This window comes from Lissotriton vulgaris, chromosome 7 (genome assembly GCF_964263255.1).
Source record: "Lissotriton vulgaris chromosome 7, aLisVul1.2, whole genome shotgun sequence".
In the NCBI taxonomy this organism is placed as follows: domain Eukaryota; kingdom Metazoa; phylum Chordata; class Amphibia; order Caudata; family Salamandridae; genus Lissotriton; species Lissotriton vulgaris.
Genome location: NC_141695.1, coordinates 969,069,279 through 969,094,050, shown reverse-complemented (window position 1 = coordinate 969,094,050; position 24,772 = coordinate 969,069,279). Strand labels below are relative to the sequence as shown.

The following is a 24,772-nucleotide window of genomic DNA, read 5'->3' as shown; positions in this document are numbered from 1 at the left end:
TTAGGGCCAAAATACAACCAAACAAGTTAGAACCCCAGAGCAGTAGTGAATCTGACACAATTTAAGGCCAACAATGTACCTTTTCAGAGCCTAGCGACATTCAAACTGAGCTCAACAGGATGCGCCCTGAGACTTTCCAGAGAAAAAAATACTGACAGGTAGCAAACCCACCAAACCACTGCACAAACATGTAAGCCTCTGCTTCCATCAGCAGTCAAAGTGGCCATTGGCATATCTGGGGCAATCTTCTTTAACAAATGGACCCCAGACATGGAATTCTAGTATAGAGCATTACATTTAGATGACGCGAAGGGAAAGGAGTCTGGTAAGGGAAGATTGAACAGCTTAGATACCCCATGTCAGGATATTGGGGATGCTGAAGTGTTTGGATATACGTGGCTAGAAAGAAAGGAGAAACTATTAATTGTATGGAAGCGTGCACTATATGACTTGTGTTTCAGAGGTAAAGGAACAATACCAATTGGCACAAATGAAAATGGACAGGCCTGCACATTCCGGACAAGCACTGGGGCACCTCCAGGATGACATACCTGAAGGCAGTGCAGTGAGTTTGCCTACACTCCGCTCGTATCTGGATGTGTGGCCTCTGCTCCCTCGTCCCCATACACACCTTGACTCTGGTCATTTCCAGAAAACTGTAGCAGTTGTACTAACGACTGCTAAATAGGTCTCTTGCATCGGGCTTGTGGAAAAAGAATTGTGGATTACTTTTTCTGGCTCAATACAAGAAAATTTCGGAAGAATTCAGACAGTTCTCTGACGCACAAGTATCCACAGGAGGGTCCATACCCTTCACCTTACAAAAACAAATGTCCGGTATATGCAGATAACCAGGCTCAAGTTGAACAGCAATGAGCCTGGCCTAATTCGATCAAGGAACTACCGAGAGCCATCTGCCTCCTGGTGATGCAATGATATATGTTGGACGTAAGGACCGCAATGGAGGGAGGGTGTGCGAGATCGGTACGTCCTGACAGACAACAAAACTGACTCTTGCCATCCAAGAACTGCACCGCTTACAAAGAGGCATGTTTAAGGAGGGAGGTGGCCCTGAGCAGGAATAGGTTTGGGGTTTTCCTGTCTGCCCTGTGGCTGTCTGGACTGTGCACATCACTGCAGTGACTTCCTGCAATGAGTATCCTGCTGAAAAAACGTAGGCCTCAAATTTAGTAGAAAGCAAGTAACTAGGAAGATAGTAGTAGTCAAAACTGAAGCACAAACCCCAAATAATGTGACTGAAGTATGGGTTAGACAATGTAGTTGAAAATTCAGCTAGAGGGGAAAATATTATTGCTAAAAATCAATGCCATGGTTTATAATGATACATTCCTATTTAAGAACGTAACCGCATCTCCATTATCTAATAAAACCGTCCTGAACTCTCCAACCCAGACTCAAATATGTGGTCCAGCAGGTGCGGAGACTTCAGCCTGAGGTTACTGAATGACAGGTCCCAGTTGGGGTGGCACATAGCAACAATCACGTTAACAGGAAATCGCTCAACTCCTCAGATAAGTGCTGTGACATCACAATGGTCCAGGGAGATAATCTGCAATAAAGCACATATGGCCGGAGGGTAGCATGAACTCCCAAAAGTACCAAAAAGTCAGATGCCACATGAAGTTAGGAACACAGCCAATCCAGACAGTCGGGGGGTGGTCACACACCCCTCATGCGGGACATCTGGACACGTTTCCCACTGGCCCGCCCATTGTTTCCACGCATGGTCAAGGGCCACCTGCATTTGTTATCAGGGGCCCTAGTTACGACTCCAAAGACAAGGCACGGATTCTTTTACCAAAAAATGATCGGCTGAAGCCTTCTACGATACCTAAAAGAAATGTATACAACCTTGCTCAGATTGATTGTACTATGAGTTAGTCCTCATCCCCTCTTCTGTAAATGTACTCATAGCTGAAGTATTTAATTAAACCAACGTTTTCCTGTTTGCCAAACGTCTCTTCTCTTGTTTTTAAGGTATATTCATGTTTGAGCAACAGTGAAGCCAAGAGTTGGCACTGTGCAGGTCATTCCTACAGCAGGTCTTACATCCTGAAGCAGGGTGCATTATACTACATGTGTGTACAGATCTGTACAAGCAGATATGCCCCTGTGACGTCTAACTCGAAATTATGATTTTAGAAGTGAAGGAAGCCTTGTGCTGGACACTGGTGTTTACAAGCTCCCCAGCTACACAATGGCATCACTAAAACTAGAAAGGTTTGTCATCAAATATCTTGCATTAATAAACCCACACTGATTCCAGTGATGGATTAATACATACATCCAGAGGGTACCCTAGAGGTGCCCCCTGAAAACATACTTAATATTAGTTAGACCAGCCTGCCACAAGAAAAGTTTGACCCCCTGTGATCTACAGAGTAGAAACAATGCCTGGCCAGAGGTGTAGTCACCACCTCCAAGCAGAATGGCTAAGTGATTAGCATATCAAGGCAGGAAGCTTCAAAGGACTGTGACATGCAACCCCAAGGCTTTCCAGACAGTGAAAATGTCATGCCTCGTCTCTGGCCCATTTGGCACTAGGACAGGTGGGAGAACTAGCTAGTCAGGAGGAGAGTTACCTTCTCATCCCAATTCAACGTCTAAGGCAGGCTACCGGATGTGAACACAAATTTTTGAATTCCATCATCTTAGCTTTGGTGGAATTCGGCTCTTTGGGTCAAAGTTATGCCCACTTACCAGAGAAAGTGGTCATAAAGGGGCTGATGACACCCTAAAGGTAAGTAGCCCATTGGCTCTACTGGTCATGCCCCTAAATGGAGTATTTTGGTGCACCCATGATAGCACAAAAAGTGAGAACGGAAGGCTGTGAACTTTTGGTGCCAAGCCCTGTCGGCACCAGTCTAGTCAATCTTGGCTAGCAACTCGCCCTGCAGCCACAAATTTCCAAGAACCCAGGGAGACTGCCAGCCCTTCGCAAATTGCCAGAAATCTCGCTTGAAGTAAAGTAGCTACTCCCCTGCAGTCCATAGGCATTGAAAATGCAAAGCCGGTTCACTGAGTTGGTGCTCCCAAGCCAACCCAACCCAACACAGCATTCTCCCAGGAAGTGGAACCTGTGCTCCTGACGGTCTGATCTGTTCGCATCCCACCAAGTGAGGTCACCAGGACCAACCAGAGATGCACAAACAATACCTGGGTACTGTATCCCTTGCTGCAAAAAGAGTCCACAAGTCCAATCCGGACTACCACTACACCAAGACCGAACAGCTACAGAGGGATGTCAGCACAGCAGAACCCCACCTCCAGAGTGGCCCAGCTGTCCAGATTTTGCACCCTCAGCTGGTGAGTCAGACAAATACAAGGCACTAGGATGCAAAGCCCAGACAACCTTTCCACTCTGCACATAAGGGTCCCAGCCCGGTTACCGACAAACCACCTGTGCAACCTTGTCCCTAGGACACTTATGACCTTAGAGACCTGTTGGGAGCTCCTGGACTTGTACCAACGTCCCCCTTTGCAGCCTGTTTCTGGGTGGCCCAACCTTCTTTCCAATGGCATAGCGTGCACAGCTACCAACCTGACCAGCACCTCTGCACCAGGATACCTCAGGGCAGGTAACGAGTATAACTGCTGGTGGTACTTTGGACCTTAGCCCCCTACGACCCTCATTGACTGAAAGAGATCCCCAGAAACAGACAATGCAACACAGGTCTTTTCTTTCGTAGGGTAGCTTTGCTGCATAAAGACGCTTTCAAGTTAACTCTTTACTTGCCTGTGAAAATTCATGTTGAAAAAAGTACTTTTATGATAACTAAGTTCTTGGTACAAAACTGAAAAACAAGATTTTAAATTGGTTTTGGATTTATTCTTGAGCAGGTCTAATTTATTACCTCAGTACAACAAATGCTTCGCACTACCCTCTGATAAGCCTACACTTCTCACCAACACTACCACAAAAGATTTAGGATGATCATTTTTGCCTCTGCAAACAAATCCGGTTTGCCTCCACTCTATATAGTGGACTAAAAAGAGGTATATGGGGTAAAAAGAGCCAAATTGCTATACATAGGAAAGTAACAATTCAAAAGAGAACACATTGAAAAAGATAGTGATTCACCACATGCTTGGAAGTACCCTACAGAGAACAAAGGAATAGGACTAATATTAAACAGGTTTGAGTACTAATCCGAATACTTTTGGTTGGAGCGGATCTAATTTGTGCACCATGTTTCACAGTAAATGTTTTACAACAAATTAAACCGAGGCAAAAATAAAATGTTCTTGTTTCTTTGGTGTACAGTCTTTTACATTACAACAGTATAACATTTCAACAAAGGAAACCAATTTTATTCATCGGCATAAATTCAACTGTGCTATATACATGCACACAGACCGTTACCTTTGTTTTCAGAAAAATACTGACCTTTCAAACTCCACTGTCACCTCATTAAGCTTGCACATGGTAGTCTGCCGCTCTTCTTTAAACTGAGTTCTAGCTTTGTTATGCATCACATTGACTTTCTCCAGCTCTGCATTCTTCCTACCAGGTGAGAAAAAAAAGAATAGATTAAGGCTTCACTTACTATGAATGTACAATGCAACTGGGGAGGGGGAGCTAGGCCCAGCAAGAGTAGGCTCAATTTGCTATCAAATATTGAGTTACCCCTAGAAGGCACTGCCGAAAGAGAAGCTTTATAACTTTAGTTTTACTGCAGCAACCTTGCAGCAGATCCAATGTATATGTACGCTTCATATATTCCTAATTGTTACTCTAAGCTTCTTCATACATTATAGATTGGTTTCTATGCCAGTTTTTCAATATTTAGCTCCTGTTCTTAAAGGGCAGCTTTTTTCACTCCATTATTAGAGTTTAAATACTTTTTCTGTGAGAAATTGCACAAAAATTCGATATTAAATTGATGCATCAATTAATAACACACTCTTTCAGCATCAACTCTAGATGACTTAGTTCTTCCGATCTTCGTTTATTTTCTTGCTCCAGATGAATAATCAACTTCTCAGCATGTTCTTCCTCGAGCTGCATCCGATCCAGTTCATCAAGTGTTCCCTCAAGTTCTTCCTCCAGCAGACTCTTCTCCGACCTCATCTCTTGTTCGACATGAAGCAATTCTTCGCGAAGCGCTGCAGCAAGCTCCTGCAACATGAAGACAGTTCAAACCAATACAAAAGTGTTTTTCTAAATCGCAAATGCAAATTATTTACAACAAGCATTGGAAATGCAATAGGGCTCGCATTAGGAAAGTTTGAGCTATTGGTCTTATAAATGAATTTTTTTTTATGTGTTTTTTTTTAAATAGCTAAATTAATAGCTTTGTCATTTACAATGCCAATAGTTATAACTTTCGCAAATGTGACACCTATAGCATTTGTAATGCAACATGTTTTGTATTTGCGTGACTTAGATGTATTGATATTACAAATAACAATGGCTTTTAATTTTTAAAAATAATTAATACTTAAATAATTTATTTAATTTGTAATGGCAATAGCTTAAACTTTTGTAAATAACTTGTGAAGATTATGTTCAGTGTTTTTTATTGTGACGAAAATTCAAGAACAGAAGTGAAATATTAACATCTTTGTGATTTGTAATAAAGCGTGAAAGCTTGAAAACAGCTTGAAACATTGAAAGAACATATTTGAACCAGTGATGCTGTGGTTGCGCTGAGTGATGCTGTGGTTGCGCTGAGAGACGCTGTGGTTGCGCTGAGAGACGCTGTGGTTGCGCTGAGAGACGCTGTGGTTGCGCTGAGAGACGCTGTGGTTGCGCTGAGAGACGCTGTGGTTGCGCTGAGAGACGCTGTGGTTGCGCTGAGAGACGCTGTGGTTGCGCTGAGAGACGCTGTGGTTGCGCTGAGAGACGCTGTGGTTGCGCTGAGTGGTGTGTGCATCAGTGGAGCTGTTTGGGGGTGCATCAGTGGAGCTGTTTGGGGTGCATCAGTGGAGCTTAGTTGGAGCATCGGTGGAGCTGTGGTGGGTGCCTCGGCGGAGCTGTGGTGGGTGCCTCGGCGGAGCTGTGCATCGGTGGAGCTTAGCGGGTGCATCAGTGGAGCTGTTTGGGGGTGCATCGGTGGAGCTTAGTTGGAGCATCGGTGGAGCTGTGGTGGGTGCCTCGGCGGAGCTGTGGTGGGTGCCTCGGCGGAGCTGTGGTGGGTGCCTCGGCGGAGCTGTGGTGGGTGCCTCGGCGGAGCTGTGTGGGGTGCCTCGGCGGAGCTGGGTGGTGGGTGCATCGGCGGAGCTGGGTGGTGGGTGCATCGGCGGAGCTGGGTGGTGGGTGCATCGGCGGTGGTGGGTGCCTCGGCGGAGTTGGGTGGTGGGTGCCTCGGCGGAGCTGGGTGGTGGGTGCATCGGCGGAGCTGGGTGGTGGGTGCATCGGCGGAGCTGGGTGGTGGGTGCATCGGCGGAGCTGGGTGGTGGGTGCATCGGCGGAGCTGGGTGGTGGGTGCATCGGCGGAGCTGGGTGGTGGGTGCATCGGCGGAGCTGGGTGGTGGGTGCATCGGCGGAGCTGGGTGGTGGGTGCATCGGTGGAGCTGGGTGGTGGGTGCATCGGTAGAGCTGGGTGGTGGGTGCATCGGCGGAGCTGGGTGGTGGGTGCCTCGGCGGAGTTGTGTGGTGGGTGCCTCGGCGGAGCTGGGTGGTGGGTGCATCGGCGGAGCTGGGTGGTGGGTGCATCGGCGGAGCTGGGTGGTGGGTGCATCGGCGGAGCTGGGTGGTGGGTGCATCGGTGGAGCTGGGTGGTGGGTGCATCGGTGGAGCTGGGTGGTGGGTGCCTCGGTGGAGCTGTGTGGTGGGTGCATCGGTGGAGCTGGGTGGTGGGAGCCTCGGTGGAGCTGTGTGGTGGGTGCCTCAGTGGAGCTGTGTGGTGGGTGCCTCAGTGGAGCTGTGTGGTGGGTGCATAGGTGGAGCTGTGTGGTGGGTGCATAGGTGGAGCTGTGTGGTGGGTGCCTCGGTAGAGCTGTGTGGTGGGTGCCTCGGTGGAGCTGTGTGGTGGGTGCCTCGGTGGAGCTGTGTGGTGGGTGCCTCGGTGGAGCTGTGTGGTGGGTGCCTCGGTGGAGCTGTGTGGTGGGTGCCTCGGTGGAGCTGTGTGGTGGGTGCCTCGGTGGAGCTGTGTGGTGGGTGCCTCGGTGGAGCTGTGTGGTGGGTGCCTCGGTGGAGCTGTGTGGTGGGTGCCTCGGTGGAGCTGTGTGGTGGGTGCCTCGGTGGAGCTGTGTGGTGGGTGCCTCGGTGGAGCTGTGTGGTGGGGTCATCTGTGGAGCTCTGTGGTGGGTGCAACAGTAGAGCTCTGTCGGTGGAGCTGTGTGGTGGGTGCATCGGTGGAGGTGGGTGCATCAGTGGAGCTGTGTGGTGGGTGCCTCGGCGGAGCTGTGTGGTGGGTGCGTCGGCGGAGCTGTGTGGTGGGTGCGTCGGCGGAGCTGTGTGGTGGGTGCCTCGGCGGAGCTGTGTGGTGGGTGCCTCGGTGGAGCTGTGTGGTGGGTGCCTCGGTGGAGCTGTGTCGGTGGGGGCATCGGTGAAGCTGTGTCGGTGGGGGCATCGGTGAAGCTCTGTGGTGGGGGCATCTGTGGAGCTCTGTGGTGGGTGCCTCGGCAGAGCTCTGTGGTGGGTGCCTCGGCAGAGCTGTGTGGTGGGTGCCTCGGCAGAGCTGTGTGGTGGGTGCCTCGGCGGAGCTGTGTGGTGGGTGCATCGGCGGAGCTGTGTGGTGGGTGCATCGGCGGAGCTGTGTGGTGGGTGCATCGGCGGAGCTGTGTGGTGGGTGCATCGGCGGAGCTGTGTGGTGGGTGCATCGGCGGAGCTGTGTGGTGGGTGCATCGGCGGAGCTGTGTGGTGGGTGCATCGGCGGAGCTGTGTGGTGGGTGCCTCGGCGGAGCTGTGTGGTGGGTGCCTCGGCGGAGCTGTGTGGTGGGTGCCTCGGCGGAGCTGTGTGGTGGGTGCCTCGGCGGAGCTGTGTGGTGGGTGCCTCGGCGGAGCTGTGTGGTGGGTGCCTCGGCGGAGCTGTGTGGTGGGTGCCTCGGCGGAGCTGTGTGGTGGGTGCCTCGGCGGAGCTGTGTGGTGGGTGCCTCGGCGGAGCTGTGTGGTGGGTGCCTCGGCGGAGCTGTGTGGTGGGTGCCTCGGCGGAGCTGTGTGGTGGGTGCGTCGGCGGAGCTGTGTGGTGGGTGCATCGGCGGAGCTGGGTGGTGGGTGCCTCGGTGGAGCTGTGTGGTGGGTGCCTCGGTGGAGCTGTGTGGTGGGTGCCTCGGTGGAACTGTGTGGTGGGTGCCTCGGTGGAACTGTGTGGTGGGTGCCACGGTGGAGCTGTGTGGTGGGTGCCTTGGTGGAGCTGTGTGGTGGGTGCCTCGGTGGAGCTGTGTGGTGGGTGCATCGGTGGAGCTGTGTGGTGGGTGCATCGGTGGAGCAGTGTGGTGGGTGCCTCGGTGGAGCTGTGTGGTCGGTGCCTCGGTGGAGCTGTGTGGTGGGTGCCTCGGTGGAGCTGTGTGGTGGGTGCCTCGGTGGAGCTGTGTGGTGGGTGCCTCGGTGGAGCTGTGTGGTGGGTGCCTCGGTGGAGCTGTGTGGTGGGTGCCTCGGTGGAGCTGTGTGGTGGGTGCCTCGGTGGAGCTGTGTGGTGGGTGCCTCGGTGGAGCTGTGTGGTGGGTGCCTCGGTGGAGCTGTGTGGTGGGTGCCTCGGTGGAGCTCTGTGGTGGGTGCCTCGGTGGAACTGTGTAGGTGGAGCTGTGTGGTGGGTGCCTTGGTGGAGCTGTGTGGTGGGTGCCTCGGTGGAGCTGTGTGGCGGGTGCCTCGGTGGAGCTGTGTGGTGGGTGCCTCGGTGGAGCTGTGTGGTGGGTGCCTCGGTGGAACTGTGTAGGTGGAGCTGTGTGGTGGGTGCCTCGGTGGAGCTGTGTGGTGGGTGCCTCGGTGGAGCTGTGTAGGTGGAGCTGTGTGGTGGGTGCCTTGGTGGAGCTGTGTGGTGGGTGCCTCGGTGGAGCTGTGTGGTGGGTGCCTCGGTGGAGCTGTGTGGTGGGTGCCTCGGTGGAACTGTTTAGGTGGAGCTGTGTGGTGGGTGCCTTGGTGGAGCTGTGTGGTGGGTGCCTCGGTGGAGCTGTGTGGTGGGTGCCTCGGTGGAGCTGTGTGGTGGGTGCCTCGGTGGAGCTGTGTGGTGGGTGCCTCGGTGGAGCTGTGTGGTGGGTGCCTCGGTGGAGCTGTGTGGTGGGTGCCTCGGTGGAGCTGTGTGGTGGGTGCCTCGGTGGAGCTGTGTGGTGGGTGCATCGGTGGAGCTGTGTGGTGGGTGCATCGGTGGAGCTGTGTGGTGGGTGCATCGGTGGAGCTGTGTAGGTGGAGCTGTGTAGGTGGAGCTGTGTGGTGGGTGCCTTGGTCGAGCTGTGTGGTGGGTGCCTTGGTGGAGCTGTGTGGTGGGTGCCTCGGTGGAGCTGTGTGGTGGGTGCATAGGTGGAGCTGTGTGGTGGGTGCATCGGTGGAGCTGTGTGGTGGGTGCATCGGTGGAGCTGTGTCAGTGGAGCTGTGTGGTGGGTGCATCTGTGGAGCTGTGTGGTGGGTGCCTCGGTGGAGCTGTGTGGTGGGTGCCTCGGTGGAGCTGTGTGGTGGGTGCCTCGGTGGAGCTGTGTGGTGGGTGCCTCGGTGGAGCTGTGTGGTGGGTGCCTCGGTGGAGCTGTGTGGTGGGTGCATAGGTGGAGCTGTGTGGTGGGTGCATAGGTGGAGCTGTGTGGTGGGTGCATAGGTGGAGCTGTGTGGTGGGTGCATAGGTGGAGTTGTGTGGTGGGTGCCTCGGTGGAGCTGTGTGGTGGGTGCATCGGTGGAGCTGTGTGGTGGGTGCATCGGTGGAGCTGTGTGGTGGGTGCATCGGTGGAGCTGTGTGGTGGGTGCATCGGTGGAGCTGTGTGGTGGGTGCATCGGTGGAGCTGTGTGGTGGGTGCCTCGGTGGAGCTGTGTGGTGGGTGGCTCTGTGGAGCTGTGTGGTGGGTGCATAGGTGGAGCTGTGTGGTGGGTGCATAGGTGGAGCTGTGTGGTGGGTGCATAGGTGGAGCTGTGTGGTGGGTGCATCAGTGGAGCTGTGTGGTGGGTGCATCAGTGGAGCTGTGTGGTGGGTGCCTCAGTGGAGCTGTGTGGTGGGGTCATCTGTGGAGCTGTGTGGTGGGGTCATCTGTGGAGCTGTGTGGTGGGTGCATTGGTGGAGCTGTGTGGTGGGTGCCTCTGTGGAGCTGTGTGGTGGGTGCCTCTGTGGAGCTGTGTGGTGGGTGCCTCGGTGGAGCTGTGTGGTGGGTGCCTGGGTGGAGCTGTGTGGTGGGTGCCTGGGTGGAGCTGTGTGGTGGGTGCCTCGGTGGAGCTGTGTAGGTGGAGCTGTGTGGTGGGTGCCTCGGTGGAGCTGTGTGGTGGGTGCCTCGGTGGAGCTGTGTGGTGGGTGCCTCGGTGGAGCTGTGTGGTGGGGTCATCTGTGGAGCTTTGTGGTGGGTGCATCGGTGGAGGTGGGTGCATCAGTGGAGCTGTGTGCTGGGTGCCTCTGTGGAGCGGTGTGCTGGGTGCATCTGTGGAGCGGTGTGCTGGGTGGAGCTGTGTGCTGGGTGCATCTGTGGAGCTGTGTGCTGGGTGCATCTGTGGAGCTGTGTGCATCGGTGGAGCTGTGTGGTGGGTGCATCGGTGGAGCTGTGTGGTGGGTGCCTCGGTGGAGCTGTGTGGTGGGTGCCTCGGTGGAGCTGTGTGGTGGGTGCCTCGGTGGAGCTGTGTGGTGGGGGCATCGGTGGAGCTGTGTCAGTGGGGGCATCGGTGGAGCTCTGTGGTGGGGGCATCTGTGGAGCTCTGTGGTGGGGGCATCTGTGGAGCTCTGTGGTGGGGGCATCTGTGGAGCTCTGTGGTGGGGGCATCTGTGGAGCTCTGTGGTGGGGGCATCTGTGGAGCTCTGTGGTGGGGCATCTGTGGAGCTCTGTGGTGGGGGCATCTGTGGAGCTCTGTGGTGGGGGCATCTGTGGAGCTCTGTGGTGGGGGCATCTGTGGAGCTGTGTCGGTGGAGCTGTGTTGTGGTTGGATCAGTGGAGCTGTGTTGTGGTTGGATCAGTGGAGCTGTGTTGTGGTTGGATCAGTGGAGCTGTGTTGTGGTTGGATCAGTGGAGCTGTGTTGTGGTTGGATCAGTGGAGCTGTGTGGTGAGTGCATCGGTGGAGCTGTGTGGTGAGTGCATCGGTGGAGCTGTGTCGGTGAGTGCATCGGTGGAGCTGTGTGGTGGGTGCCTCGGTGGAGCTGTGTGGTGGGTGCCTCGGTGGAGCTGTGTGGTGGGTGCCTCGGTGGAGCTGTGTGGTGGGTGCCTCGGTGGAGCTGTGTGGTGGGTGCCTCGGTGGAGCTGTGTGGTGGGTGCCTCGGTGGAGCTGTGTGGTGGGTGCCTCGGTGGAGCTGTGTGGTGGGTGCCTCGGTGGAGCTGTGTGGTGGGTGCCTCGGTGGAGCTGTGTGGTGGGTGCCTCGGTGGAGCTGTGTCGGTGGGGGCATCTGTGGAGCTCTGTGGTGGGGGCATCTGTGGAGCTCTGTGGTGGGGGCATCTGTGGAGCTCTGTGGTGGGGGCATCTGTGGAGCTCTGTGGTGGGGGCATCTGTGGAGCTCTGTGGGGGGGGCATCTGCGGAGCTGTGTGGTGGGTGCATCGGCGGAGCTGTGTGGTGGGTGCATCGGCGGAGCTGTGTGGTGGGTGCATCGGCGGAGCTGTGTGGTGGGTGCATCGGCGGAGCTGTGTGGTGGGTGCATCGGCGGAGCTGTGTGGTGGGTGCATCGGCGGAGCTGTGTGGTGGGTGCATCGGCGGAGCTGTGTGGTGGGTGCATCGGCGGAGCTGTGTGGTGGGTGCATCGGCGGAGCTGTGTGGTGGGTGCATCGGCGGAGCTGTGTGGTGGGTGCATCGGCGGAGCTGTGTGGTGGGTGCCTCGGCGGAGCTGTGTGGTGGGTGCCTCGGCGGAGCTGTGTGGTGGGTGCCTCGGCGGAGCTGTGTGGTGGGCGCATCGGCGGAGCTGTGTGGTGGGCGCATCGGCGGAGCTGTGTGGTGGGCGCATCGGCGGAGCTGTGTGGTGGGCGCATCCGTGGAGCTGGGTGGTGGGTGCATCTGTGGAGCTGGGTGGTGGGTGCATCTGTGGAGTTGGGTGGTGGGTGCATCTGTGGAGCTGGGTGGTGGGCGCATCCGTGGAGCTGGGTGGTGGGCGCATCCGTGGAGCTGGGTGGTGGGCGCATCCGTGGAGCTGGGTGGTGGGCGCATCCGTGGAGCTGGGTGGTGGGTGCATCCGTGGAGCTGGGTGGTGGGTGCATCCGTGGAGCTGGGTGGTGGGTGCATCCGTGGAGCTGGGTGGTGGGTGCATCCGTGGAGCTGGGTGGTGGGTGCATCCGTGGAGCTGGGTGGTGGGTGCATCCGTGGAGCTGGGTGGTGGGTGCATCCGTAGAGCTGGGTGGTGGGTGCATCCGTAGAGCTGGGTGGTGGGTGCATCCGTGGAGCTGGGTGGTGGGTGCATCCGTGGAGCTGCGTGGTGGGTGCATCCGTGGAGCTGCGTGGTGGGTGCATCCGTGGAGCTGCGTGGTGGGTGCATCCGTGGAGCTGGGTGGTGGGTGCATCCGTGGAGCTGGGTGGTGGGTGCATCCGTGGAGCTGGGTGGTGGGTGCATCCGTGGAGCTGGGTGGTGGGTGCATCCGTGGAGCTTGGTGGTGGGTGGCTCCGTGGAGCTGGGTGGTGGGTGGCTCCGTGGAGCTGTGTGGTGGGTGCCTCGGTGGAGCTGTGTGGTGGGTGCATAGGTGGAGCTGTGTGGTGGGTGCATAGGTGGAGCTGTGTGGTGGGTGCCTCGGTGGAGCTGTGTGGTGGATGCCTCGGTGGAGCTGTGTGGTCGGTGCCTCGGTGGAGCTGTGTGGTCGGTGCCTCGGTGGAACTGTGTGGTGGGTGCCTCGGTGGAACTGTGTGGTGGGTGCATCGGTGGAACTGTGTGGTGGGTGCATCGGTGGAGCTGTGTAGGTGGAGCTGTATGGTGGGTGCCTTGGTGGAGCTGTGTGGTGGGTGCCTTGGTGGAGCTGTGTGGTGGGTGCATAGGTGGAGCTGTGTGGTGGGTGCATAGGTGGAGCTGTGTGGTGGGTGCATAGGTGGAGCTGTGTGGTGGGTGCCACGGTGGAGCTGTGTGGTGGGTGCCACGGTGGAGCTGTGTGGTGGGTGCCACGGTGGAGCGGTGTGGTGGGTGCCACGGTGGAGCTGTGTGGTGGGTGCCACGGTGGAGCTTTGTGGTGGGTGCCTCGGTGGAGCTGTGTGGTGGGTGCATCGGTGGAGCTGTGTGGTGGGTGCATCGGTGGAGCTGTGTGGTGGGTGCCTCGGTGGAGCTGTGTGGTGGGTGCCTCGGTGGAGCTGTGTGGTGGGTGCCTCGGTGGAGCTGTGTGGTGGGTGCCTCGGTGGAGCTGTGTGGTGGGTGCCTCGGTGGAGCTGTGTGGTGGGTGCCTCGGTGGAGCTGTGTGGTGGGTGCCTCGGTGGAGCTGTGTGGTGGGTGCCTCGGTGGAGCTGTGTGGTGGGTGCCTCGGTGGAGCTGTGTGGTGGGTGCCTCGGTGGAGCTGTGTGGTGGGTGCCTCGGTGGAGCTGTGTGGTGGGTGCCTCGGTGGAGCTGTGTGGTGGGTGCCTCGGTGGAGCTGTGTGGTGGGTGCCTCGGTGGAGCTGTGTGGTGGGTGCCTCGGTGGAGCTGTGTGGTGGGTGCCTCGGTGGAGCTGTGTGGTGGGTGCCTCGGTGGAGCTGTGTGGTGGGTGCATCGGTGGAGCTGTGTGGTGGGTGCATCGGTGGAGCTGTGTAGGTGGAGCTGTGTGGTGGGTGCCTTGGTGGAGCTGTGTGGTGGGTGCCTTGGTGGAGCTGTGTGGTGGGTGCCTTGGTGGAGCTGTGTGGTGGGTGCCTTGGTGGAGCTGTGTGGTGGGTGCCTTGGTGGAGCTGTGTGGTGGGTGCCTTGGTGGAGCTGTGTGGTGGGTGCCTCGGTGGAGCTGTGTGGTGGGTGCCTCGGTGGAGCTGTGTGGTGGGTGCCTCGGTGGAGCTGTGTGGTGGGTGCCTCGGTGGAGCTGTGTGGTGGGTGCCTCGGTGGAGCTGTGTGGTGGGTGCCTCGGTGGAGCTGTGTGGTGGGTGCCTCGGTGGAGCTGTGTGGTGGGTGCATCGGTGGAGCTGTGTCAGTGGAGCTGTGTGGTGGGTGCATCGGTGGAGCTGTGTGGTGGGTGCCTCGGTGGAGCTGTGTGGTGGGTGCCTCGGTGGAGCTGTGTGGTGGGTGCCTCGATGGAGCTGTGTGGTGGGTGCCTCGGTGGAGCTGTGTGGTGGGTGCCTCGGTGGAGCTGTGTGGTGGGTGCCTCGGTGGAGCTGTGTGGTGGGTGCCTCGGTGGAGCTGTGTGGTGGGTGCCTCGGTGGAGCTGTGTGGTGGGTGCCTCGGTGGAGCTGTGTAGGTGGAGCTGTGTGGTGGGTGCCTTGGTGGAGCTGTGTGGTGGGTGCCTCGGTGGAGCTGTGTGGTGGGTGCCTCGGTGGAGCTGTGTGGTGGGTGCCTCGGTGGAGCTGTGTGGTGGGTGCCTCGGTGGAGCTGTGTGGTGGGTGCCTCGGTGGAGCTGTGTCAGTGGAGCTGTGTGGTGGGTGCCTCGTGGAGCTGTGTGGTGGGTGCATCGGTGGAGCTGTGTGGTGGGTGCATCGGTGGAGCTGTGTGGTGGGTGCATCGGTGGAGCTGTGTGGTGGGTGCCTCGGTGGAGCTGTGTGGTGGGTGCATAGGTGGAGCGGTGTGGTGGGTGCATAGGTGGAGCTGTGTGGTGGGTGCATAGGTGGAGCTGTGTGGTGGGTGCCTCGGTGGAGCTGTGTGGTGGGTGCATCGGTGGAGCTGTGTGGTGGGTGCATCGGTGGAGCTGTGTGGTGGGTGCATCGGTGGAGCTGTGTGGTGGGTGCATCGGTGGAGCTGTGTGGTGGGTGCATCGGTGGAGCTGTGTGGTGGGTGCATCGGTGGAGCTGTGTGGTGGGTGCATCGGTGGAGCTGTGTGGTGGGTGGCTCTGTGGAGCTGTGTGGTGGGTGGCTCTGTGGAGCTGTGTGGTGGGTGGCTCTGTGGAGCTGTGTGGTGGGTGCATAGGTGGAGCTGTGTGGTGGGTGCATAGGTGGAGCTGTGTGGTGGGTGCATAGGTGGAGCTGTGTGGTGGGCGCATAGGTGGAGCTGTGTGGTGGGTGCATAGGTGGAGCTGTGTGGTGGGTGCATCGGTGGAGCTGTGTGGTGGGTGCATCGGTGGAGCTGTGTGGTGGGTGCATCGGTGGAGCTGTGTGGTGGGTGCATCGGTGGAGCTGTGTGGTGGGTGCCTCAGTGGAGCTGTGTGGTGGGTGCCTCAGTGGAGCTGTGTGGTGGGGTCATCTGTGGAGCTCTGTGGTGGGTGCATTGGTGGAGCTGTGTGGTGGGTGCCTCGGTGGAGCTGTGTGGTGGGTGCCTCCGTGGAGCTGTGTGGTGGGTGCCTCGGTGGAGCTGTGTGGTGGGTGCCTCGGTGGAGCTGTGTGGTGGGTGCCTCGGTGGAGCTGTGTGGTGGGTGCCTCGGTGGAGCTGTGTGGTGGGTGCCTCGGTGGAGCTGTGTGGTGGGTGCCTCGGTGGAGCTGTGTGGTGGGTGCCTCGGTGGAGCTGTGTGGTGGGTGCCTGGGTGGAGCTGTGTGGTGGGTGCCTGGGTGGAGCTGTGTGGTGGGTGCATCGGTGGAGCTGTGTAGGTGGAGCTGTGTGGTGGGTGCCTTGGTGGAGCTGTGTAGGTGGGTGCCTCGGTGGAGCTGTGTGGTGGGTGCCTCGGTGGAGCTGTGTGGTGGGGTCATCTGTGGAGCTCTGTGGTGGGTGCATCAGTAGAGCTCTGTCGGTGGAGCTCTGTGGTGGGTGCATCAGTAGAGCTCTGTCGGTGGAGCTTTGTGGTGGGTGCATCGGTGGAGCTGTGTGGTGGGTGCATCGGTGGAGCTGTGTGGTGGGTGCCTCGGTGGAGCTGTGTGGTGGGTGCCTCGGTGGAGCTGTGTGGTGGGTGCCTCGGTGGAGCTGTGTGGTGGGTGCCTCGGTGGAGCTGTGTGGTGGGTGCCTCGGTGGAGCTGTGTGGTGGGTGCCTCGGTGGAGCTGTGTGGTGGGTGCCTCGGTGGAGCTGTGTGGTGGGTGCATTGGTGGAGCTGTGTCAGTGGAGCTGTGTGCTGGGTGCATCTGTGGAGCAGTGTGCATCGGTGGAGCTGTGTGGTGGGTGCATCGGTGGAGCTGTGTGGTGGGTGCCTCGGTCGAGCTGTGTGGTGGGTGCCTCGGTCGAGCTGTGTGGTGGGTGCATAGGTGGAGCTGTGTGGTCGGTGCATCGGTGGAGCTGTGTCAGTGGGGGCATAGGTGAAGCTGTGTGGTGGGGGCATCTGTGGAGCTCTGTGGTGGGGGCATCTGTGGAGCTCTGTGGTGGGGGCATCTGTGGAGCTCTGTGGTGGGGGCATCTGTGGAGCTCTGTGGTGGGGGCATCTGTGGAGCTCTGTGGTGGGGGCATCTGTGGAGCTCTGTGGTGGGGGCATCTGTGGAGCTCTGTGGTGGGGGCATCTGTGGAGCTCTGTGGTGGGGGCATCTGTGGAGCTCTGTGGTGGGGGCATCGGCGGAGCTGTGCGGTGGGTGCATCGGCGGAGCTGTGCGGTGGGTGCATCGGCGGAGCTGTGCGGTGGGTGCATCGGCGGGCCTGTGCGGTGGGTGCATCGGCGGAGCTGTGCGGTGGGTGCATCGGCGGAGCTGTGCGGTGGGTGCATCGGTGGAGCTGTGCGGTGGGTGCATCGGTGGAGCTGTGCGGTGGGTGCATCGGCGGAGCTGTGCGGTGGGTGCATCGGTGGAGCTGTGCGGTGGGTGCATCGGTGGAGCTGTGCGGTGGGTGCATCGGTGGAGCTGTGCGGTGGGTGCATCGGTGGTGGTGGGTGCATCGGTGGAGCTGTGTGGTGGCTTCATCGGCGGAGCTGTGTGGTGGCTTCATCGGCGGAGCTGTGTGGTGGCTTCATCGGCGGAGCTGTGTGGTGGCTTCATCGGCGGAGCTGTGTGGTGGCTTCATCGGCGGAGCTGTGTGGTGGCTTCATCGGCGGAGCTGTGTGGTGGCTTCATCGGCGGAGCTGTGTAGGTGGAGCTGCGTGGTGGGTGCCTTGGTGGAGCTGCGTGGTGGGTGCCTTGGTGGCGCTGTGTGGTGGGTGCCTCGGTGGAGCTGTGTGGTGGGTGCCTCGGTGGAGCTGTGTGGTGGGTGCCTCGGTGGAGCTGTGTGGTGGGTGCATAGGTGGAGCTGTGTGGTGGGTGCATAGGTGGAGCTGTGTGGTGGGTGCCTCGGTGGAGCTGTGTGGTGGGTGCATCGGTGGAGCTGTGTGGTGGGTGCATCGGTGGAGCTGTGTGGTGGGTGCCTCGGTGGAGCTGTGTGGTGGGTGCCTCGGTGGAGCTGTGCGGTGGGTGCCTCGGTGGAGCTGTGCGGTGGGTGCCTCGGTGGAGCTGTGTGGTGGGTGCCTTGGTGGAGCTGTGTGGTGGGTGCCTTGGTGGAGCTGTGTGGTGGTTGCATCAGTGGAGCTGTGTGGTGGGTGCACCGGTGGAGCTGTGTGGTGGGTGCATCGGTGGGTGGTGGGTGCATCTGTGGAGCTGGGTGGTGGGTGCATCTGTGGAGCTGGGTGGTGGGTGCATCTGTGGAGCTGGGTGGTGGGTGCATCTGTGGAGCTGGGTGGTGGGTGCATCGGTGGAACTGTGTGGTGGCTGCATCGGTGGAACTGTGTGGTGGCTGCATCGGTGGAACTGTGTGGTGGCTGCATCGGTGGAACTGTGTGGTGGCTGCATCGGTGGAACTGTGTGGTGGCTGCATCGGTGGAACTGTGTGGTGGCTGCATCGGTGGAACTGTGTGGTGGCTGCATCGGTGGAGCTGTGTAGGTGGAGCTGTGTGGTGGGTGGCACTTATTATAAATCATTAGTAAAAGAGATCAATGAAATTCAACTAAAACCCATATATAGCAGAAGAGGAGAAAGCTCTAGTAACGGGATTCAGGATGAATGTATATCTTTGAAGCAAATCGCCAGCATGTGAAAGGTGTAAAATAGCAATCAGCATAAAACGAAAATGCCAGCAAAAGACTTTATAAAATTCTGTGTGGCCCTGATAAAATAATTAGAGCGTTTAGTATATCATGACCAACAATGGTTATTGTTTCAAGAGCAGCATGCGGGATGGTTAGGGGCTGCAATATAAACAAGCCCTCTGCATTGCTTTGGTGGGAAGGGGGGCTGGGAGAGGCAAGAAGGGAAGAATAGGGGCCGGGAACAGCAGCCTTTGATGTGCTGACCGGCCGGCCGTGCATGACTAATTAGGGGAGGAGAAATGCCAGCCCAGGGAAGCTTGAGATGCCCGAGGAGGCTGGTGGCTTTGATGTGCACGCGCTCTCGGGCACTCAAAGAAATCGCCGAGTTGGTTTAACTCTGTTTAAGCTGCAATATAGCTCGCCAGCTATGCGCAAGCGCACAGCAGGCGAGCCCTAAAAAGTAGGAGAAAGTTTATGGGCAGTTTTTAAAAGAGGAACAGTTGTGGAGAACAACAAAAAAAATATCATTACGTTCAGAGACAATACAAATGATCACTCAAGAGACTGCTGGACAAAAAAGTAAATATAATTTCTTAGCTAGGTTAACATTTCCTGATCTAGACTATTAACATAGGGAAAACAGTCTCCTTAAATCGCTATGGGCTTCCCATCACCGGTGTGCTAACAAGCAGCATGCAGTACAGCAACTACTGGGTACCAGGGACTTCATTGATGTGAGGATCCAATCCTATTAGAGAAGGGCGGTTTCAAGCGGGCAGCAATATGGAGGGATGCTACTACCTATGCCAACCTTATCCCCGATAGCTAACTCCATCCTTTAATTATACAGAATGCTACAGATTTATGTATGTATTTTTGAAGTGAAGTATCAGCAAAGTTAACACTAAATACCTTAAATGGGTCTATTGCATGCTTAAAAAAAAAGAAAAAAATCTGTTTCAGACAATCGTTTGATATGCATAGACATTTTGCTACTCTTGGGACAAAGCTTCCCTTACTCGGTTTTAAAACCAAGGACTTACTTTTCTTGCAGAGTGCACAAGGCAATTGGAAAGTGATATTCTACATCCCCAGAGTCACACTTGGGAGAGTGTCCTCTGGGTTTGCGTCTCGATCTGTGTTGGCCTGCCACTATTGCATTTAGTGGTATACCAGTCTACATTGAATAGTTTACCCAGTGTAAGGAAAGGCCTTTTTTGCAGGATCAAACTTTTTGCTAGATTGAGGGCTGGTTTCCTGACTACGAACATTACGGTGCAGGCGTTCATCTCACAGTGTATGTGTATCCACCCCCTCCCAAAGTGTATGTGCAATTTGCAACTACCTACCTGATTGGAACATTTAAATTCCCCTCAAGTCCCTAGTATGGTACTCTGTGTACCAGGACTGCAAGTTAAATGTCACTCGTGGACTGCAGCACTGATTGTGCCACCACTACACTGAACGTGAAAACTATGCCCAACAATATGATCTCCTTTCCCAGGCCAAAACCTTTAATGCCTAGGTCACTCCTAAGGAATGCCCTATAAGTTCCCACTACAGGGTGCATGGTATTTAAAATGTAAGACAAGTGTATGTAGGTTTTACATATCCTGACAGTGAAAAACGACCAAAGTTTTTCACTGTGGGAAAGCCTTCTCTCCAAAAGAAAAGCACTAGGTTACATTATAACTCTTTACTTCAGTTGGGAAAACTAAAACCATCGTTCAAGGTCTTAAATTAAGAGCAATTTAAAGTTTAAACTGATAATGGTCAGACTATTACTATTTTTAAAATACCACTTTTAGAAAGTTGCCATTTTCCGGTCTAAAGCCTCTAGTAGCCCATGTGTGAGATAATCCCCAGCTCTCACCTGAGCGGATGAGCTTGGGAGCGCCTGCATGCCCCGAGAGGAATTATGCCTGTGAAAATTAAGCAGCAGCATGCCCAGCAACCTACGACTTTTTTCCTACTGATGACGGAGGAATCCAGAAACACGTGTCTAGGGATACGCGATAACAAATTAAGGCATTAGCCTATTACTACGAACTTTGTACTGAACTGAAAATGAGGCACTTCATCTATCAAGATGCCCAGAGATAATGGCGCTGAGACGTGAAGACTGTGCTCCTACCCCCTTTTACAGCTCTCACCTGGTAGTCTGCTGGCAAGTGTGATTTGCTTTCAGTAAAGGGAAGGGAAGGGAAAAGGCCCTTGGCTAGGAGGAGGTGTGACCACTTTGACAGGACAGCTTAGGGTGTTGTACCAACCAACTGTACCAGCTTCAAAGGGGCAGCTCATCACAGGTAGGGTTAACACCTAGGTTTGCCTCTGTCAGGGTCTAAATAGCCAAAGTGGAACTAATGTCAGATTTAGTGCCAACCCCTCTGGAAGTTATGCAAGAGTGGGTGGGGTTGCCTGCACGAATTTTACACCTATATTTCAGGGAGTCTCCTACACCCACAAGTTAGTGCCAGGCATAAAAGTGGCCCCCATGGGTACCTCCTTCTGAAAACTGCTGGAACTGTAGAAAACACCAGCTGAACCAAAGGGCTGGAACCTAGGACTGAACCTGGTGTTTTAGGTGTGGAGAGAAACTAAAGGGCTCGACCTACTCCCACTTGAACGAAGGAGAGAAGAGTGGACTCGAAGGGGTAGTTGGCTAGCCTCCTGTCGAGCTCCAGGAACAAAAGCCTGCAAACATCCAAGCTGACCGGTTCCAACTAGCCTTGACCTGAGCCCTGCTGGTGGCTTTTTAAAGATTTAATCCTAACTCACCATGTGGTACCAAAAGGACCCTTGGTTGGTGTTTATTCTCTTCTCCTCAAGACAGAGAAAGTTGACACTTAGTTTCTTTTAGGAAAAAGCTTCTGAGGCTACCACGGAAAAAGCCACCATATCACAAGTTTGATTCAACTTGCTGGTTTGCACTGCTAAACGCAGCTAGGCTTCCAGAAATGTTTGCAAGTCCCAACGTGTCGTATTTCACTATGACCAACACTCCACCGTTGAGCCCTGCAAACAAGAAAAATATTCTAGAAAAAAAAAAAGACTAAGACAAAGGTAAACTTTACCAGGACAAACCTGGTCACTGGAACAGACCCACGCTTCATCACAGCCAGCCCAGATTTTTGACTTTGATCCGATCTACCGTGAACAGCTACCAGTGAGTGGCACCTAGTGCTTTTTGGTGCTAGAAAACTGTAAAACCTCAATAAAACCTTCTGGTTCCCGATCCAAATTATGATAGTTTGTGTCTATTCGCTCATTAAGATTTATAATATTTTTAGAAATTGGACTCGCAATGGTTGTGCTTTCTACTTGACAATTTTGGGTACTGGTTGATGCTTTACACTTGTCTCCCTTTGAGTGAAGTCTGACTGTTCTATGCCACGCCTACCTAGGACTGAGCTAAGATTTAAATTAAAGTAACCTAACTGGACCAGATCCATAACCTGGTGAGCTCTCCAAACGATCCCCCCATAACAATCAATTTCTTAATCTCAGGTGTTGATGCATACTACAGAAACTAATGTATCATCACTTAAGTTTTATTCAAACCCTGAAACATTCCAGTGTCATTCCAATGTCAAGTGTCTCAAGTATATGGTTATTAATGGTTTTATCCTGTTACATGTCACTGGGCAAAGACTCCCCCTGCTTAAAATTCCCAATGTTTTGTCTGTAGTACCTCTGAAGCAGCACCCTATAGAATTCAGTGAGGTATTGTTCTAAACGCTCACAGGAAGATTTGACCATTTGTTGTCTGTGCTTGTCGTTTGGGTCACTTTCACTGATGTAGCTGCAGTACTGCAAAATAAACTTCTGAATATTAAATTACAGCGGAAATAGCAGCAGCTCCTCTTGACACCTAGGATTTGGGCAGTTTGATCCGGGGACTGAATTTGAGAACTTGAGTGGGGGGGGGGGCATCCCAATACATGGTTTGTCCATAATACGCCCCTTAGATTAGATCCAGCCACATGCAAAATAATATTGACCCAGTTCCAATAGGAACAGTCAACTCTGAACTGCCAAGCAGGGGAGTCTCTGAAAAGGAATGCAAACAACCCACGGTTTCACTCTAGTTTGGCTAGTCAGCCCGACACAGTCCAAGAATATGTCCAGATGTGGGTCCTGGGCCACTGGAAACAAGCAGCACCTGACAAAAGAGCCTTAATAAGGGAAAAATCTGTTTTGGGTTGCTTGTGTTCAGGGAGGGCTTAGCAGCGCGGACTGGATTGTTCCTATTGGAACAGGGTCATGACTGACTTGCATATGGCCGTCAAAACTGGGGTGGCATGGTGGGCAAAGGCGGCCACCCCAAACTATTGCTAGTGACTAGACTTATTGCAAGCATTCCTCCCATCACCTTGTATGTTTGATGTAACATATTGAACGGACGTACAAGTTACTTACCTTGGGTAACAATTTATCTGGTAGAGAATTCTAGCAGCAGATTCCTTCACGTAGAATGATCCCCTGGCGTGAGACTGGATCCGGAAACCTTTTTTGCCACAGTAACACTGCGCGCCGGGGGTGGGGAGTCATCACACAACACCACCCAGGCGTCGTCTGCGTACTTTACGTCAACGAGGTCACATAAAACCCGGTGCGCCTACGTCAGTTTTCTTCCGAGAACGTTTCCGCACCACAACGCGGAACCAACAGAACATGCGTAAAAGTCATGGCACACTGAGTAAACCTACCACCCCAATACTCGGCAAGGAAGGGGGCCAGTCCCAAGACAGACAGGGACAACAAACGTCCAACCACCCAAACAGAGGGCAACCACCCACAAGGGACAAGGACAAGACATGGCCAGGTGACCCTTAATCAGAGGATAGCAATGGAAGGAAGGGAGGGGAGGAGAGGACAGGGATAGAAAGCAATTAGCCCCCCCCCCCCAAATCTGGAGTAGCCAGAGCAGCAGGGCACCGTAGCACCGGAACCCCATCCTCCAAGGAACCAAAGGAAGAATGAACTGCCCCTAGACGGAGCCACCTGTCAAGAACAAAGGTGGCACTCACAGGAGACACAGCCGCCCACCGGGAGGAGAGTACCGAAGACCAACCCAAGGGTCCTCGCAGAATGGGGACTAAGGGCGGGCCTTGAAGGAATCTGCGGCTAGAATAGTCTCCACCAGATACATCGATACCAAAGGTAAGTAGCTCGTACATCTGATAGAGACTACCAGCCACAGATTCCTTCACGTAGAATAGATACCCTAGCAATACCTCCTGGGAAGGAGGGTCTGCAAAAGGACCCCACCAGCCAATACAGAACAGAGGACCCCACAGGGGACCAGGAGAACCTCCTCCCTGCCAGGCAATGTGAACTCCCACAAGCAGAACCCCACCGACCCAAAGGGGATGTAGAACGGAGAATAACCCAGCAGAGGAACCAAGGTCAAGGTTGAAGGTCGAAGCACCCCACTCCCCCACAAGGCAACATAGCTTCCGCATATATGCCAAGACAGGAAGAGAGGAAGAAGAAGCCTAGAGGACCCAAGGAAAGTAGGGAAAAGAAGGCAAATCCACTCTAGATGGAGAGCAACCTGCCAGCCAGAACAGCACTTGCAGTCAAAAGTCGCCAGCAGCAGGAAGAAAAGCCAGAGGCCCCAGGAAGGCCGAGTAGGTGGTGCCTGGCAAGGGAGAACACAGGATCAGACCAGACATCAGGACAGGAGCAGGGAGAGGAGGAGGTGCCCGGGCACACCACTACGAGTGGCCGCGCACACGACCTCAAGAAGCAAAATCAACCTACATAAACGCCATGGAGAACAGGCACCCGAAGGTGACCAGAACCCCTTAGCAGAGCGCAAGCCATGTGACAGCTGCCACTACCCCACATAGGGTATGTTAAGTCCCAAGATATGGAAACCCTCCTTGAAGAACTTCTGCAGCAGAGGAAAAACAAAAGCCACAGGGAAAAAACACCCCGGCGGAAGGCTTGGCAAGTAGCCCAAGCAAAGCAGAAGGTCTAATCTCAGGGCCAAGTCTGCGCAACAACTCCAGCAGAACACACAAACAAAAGGGTTGTCGAGCAGCCAACAATGCCAAAGTCCCAAGGAAGGACGCAAATGGCCAGAAAACCCACTCCACAGCCAGAACAGCCGGCCTAAGAAAGCCCAGAATCAGCCCAACTTAGGAGTCACTGAGCAGGGGACGGAGAAGGATAAAGCAGAGAAGGAGGAGGAGGACGGAGCCCTTCCAAGATCATTTGGATGGCGGAGTCAGCCGGAGCATGGATCAGGCTGCCATCAAACGGAAGGTTGATGAGTCGCTCCAGATTATTCTCAGGGAATACTACGTCCCGAAGCCAAGCATGGCGACGTAGAGCAACTGAAGGAGCCATGGCCCAGTCCAGCACCTCTAAGATGTCCAGAGCGAAGCAGAGAATAAAGGCCGCAAGCTCCCGGCCATCCTACGCATGATGCCGTAAGTCCACCTGACCAGTCTCCTGGGGCTCTGCAGATCCCAGAGACTCAGCAGAGTCTCACAAACAGGAGGAGGCCCTAGCCAGAACACACAAGGCATTAAGCAGACCCCCCAGCATTTCGCGAAAAAAATTACGAAATCAGCTGGCAAGCGCTACGGGCGCGATATTTGCCAAACTGCCCGCGAAAAAAACTCCCGGTAGGCATGAAAAAATGATGCCATTTTATTGGCTGTGCGCCCATACGTCACCCCGTAAAACGGCGCCATGGTCCTGCTATCCTAGAGTTCCTGCAGCGCTTCCCTTCTTTCTCCCCTTCACGCCGCTTCCCC

General features: G+C 55.4%; 1 protein-coding gene across 1 annotated transcript in view; it reads right to left on the bottom strand.

The window, feature by feature from the left end:
• Positions 1-24,772, bottom strand: part of HMMR (hyaluronan mediated motility receptor) — a 488,049-nt gene that overhangs the window by 114,335 nt on the left and 348,942 nt on the right. Inside the window, exons 15-16 of the mRNA XM_086931406.1 lie at positions 4,926-5,140; positions 4,409-4,525 (exon numbers count right to left, since the gene is read on the bottom strand). Of these exons, the coding sequence (XP_086787532.1) occupies positions 4,409-4,525; positions 4,926-5,140 (332 nt within the window). The remainder of the gene's footprint in view (positions 1-4,408; positions 4,526-4,925; positions 5,141-24,772) is intronic.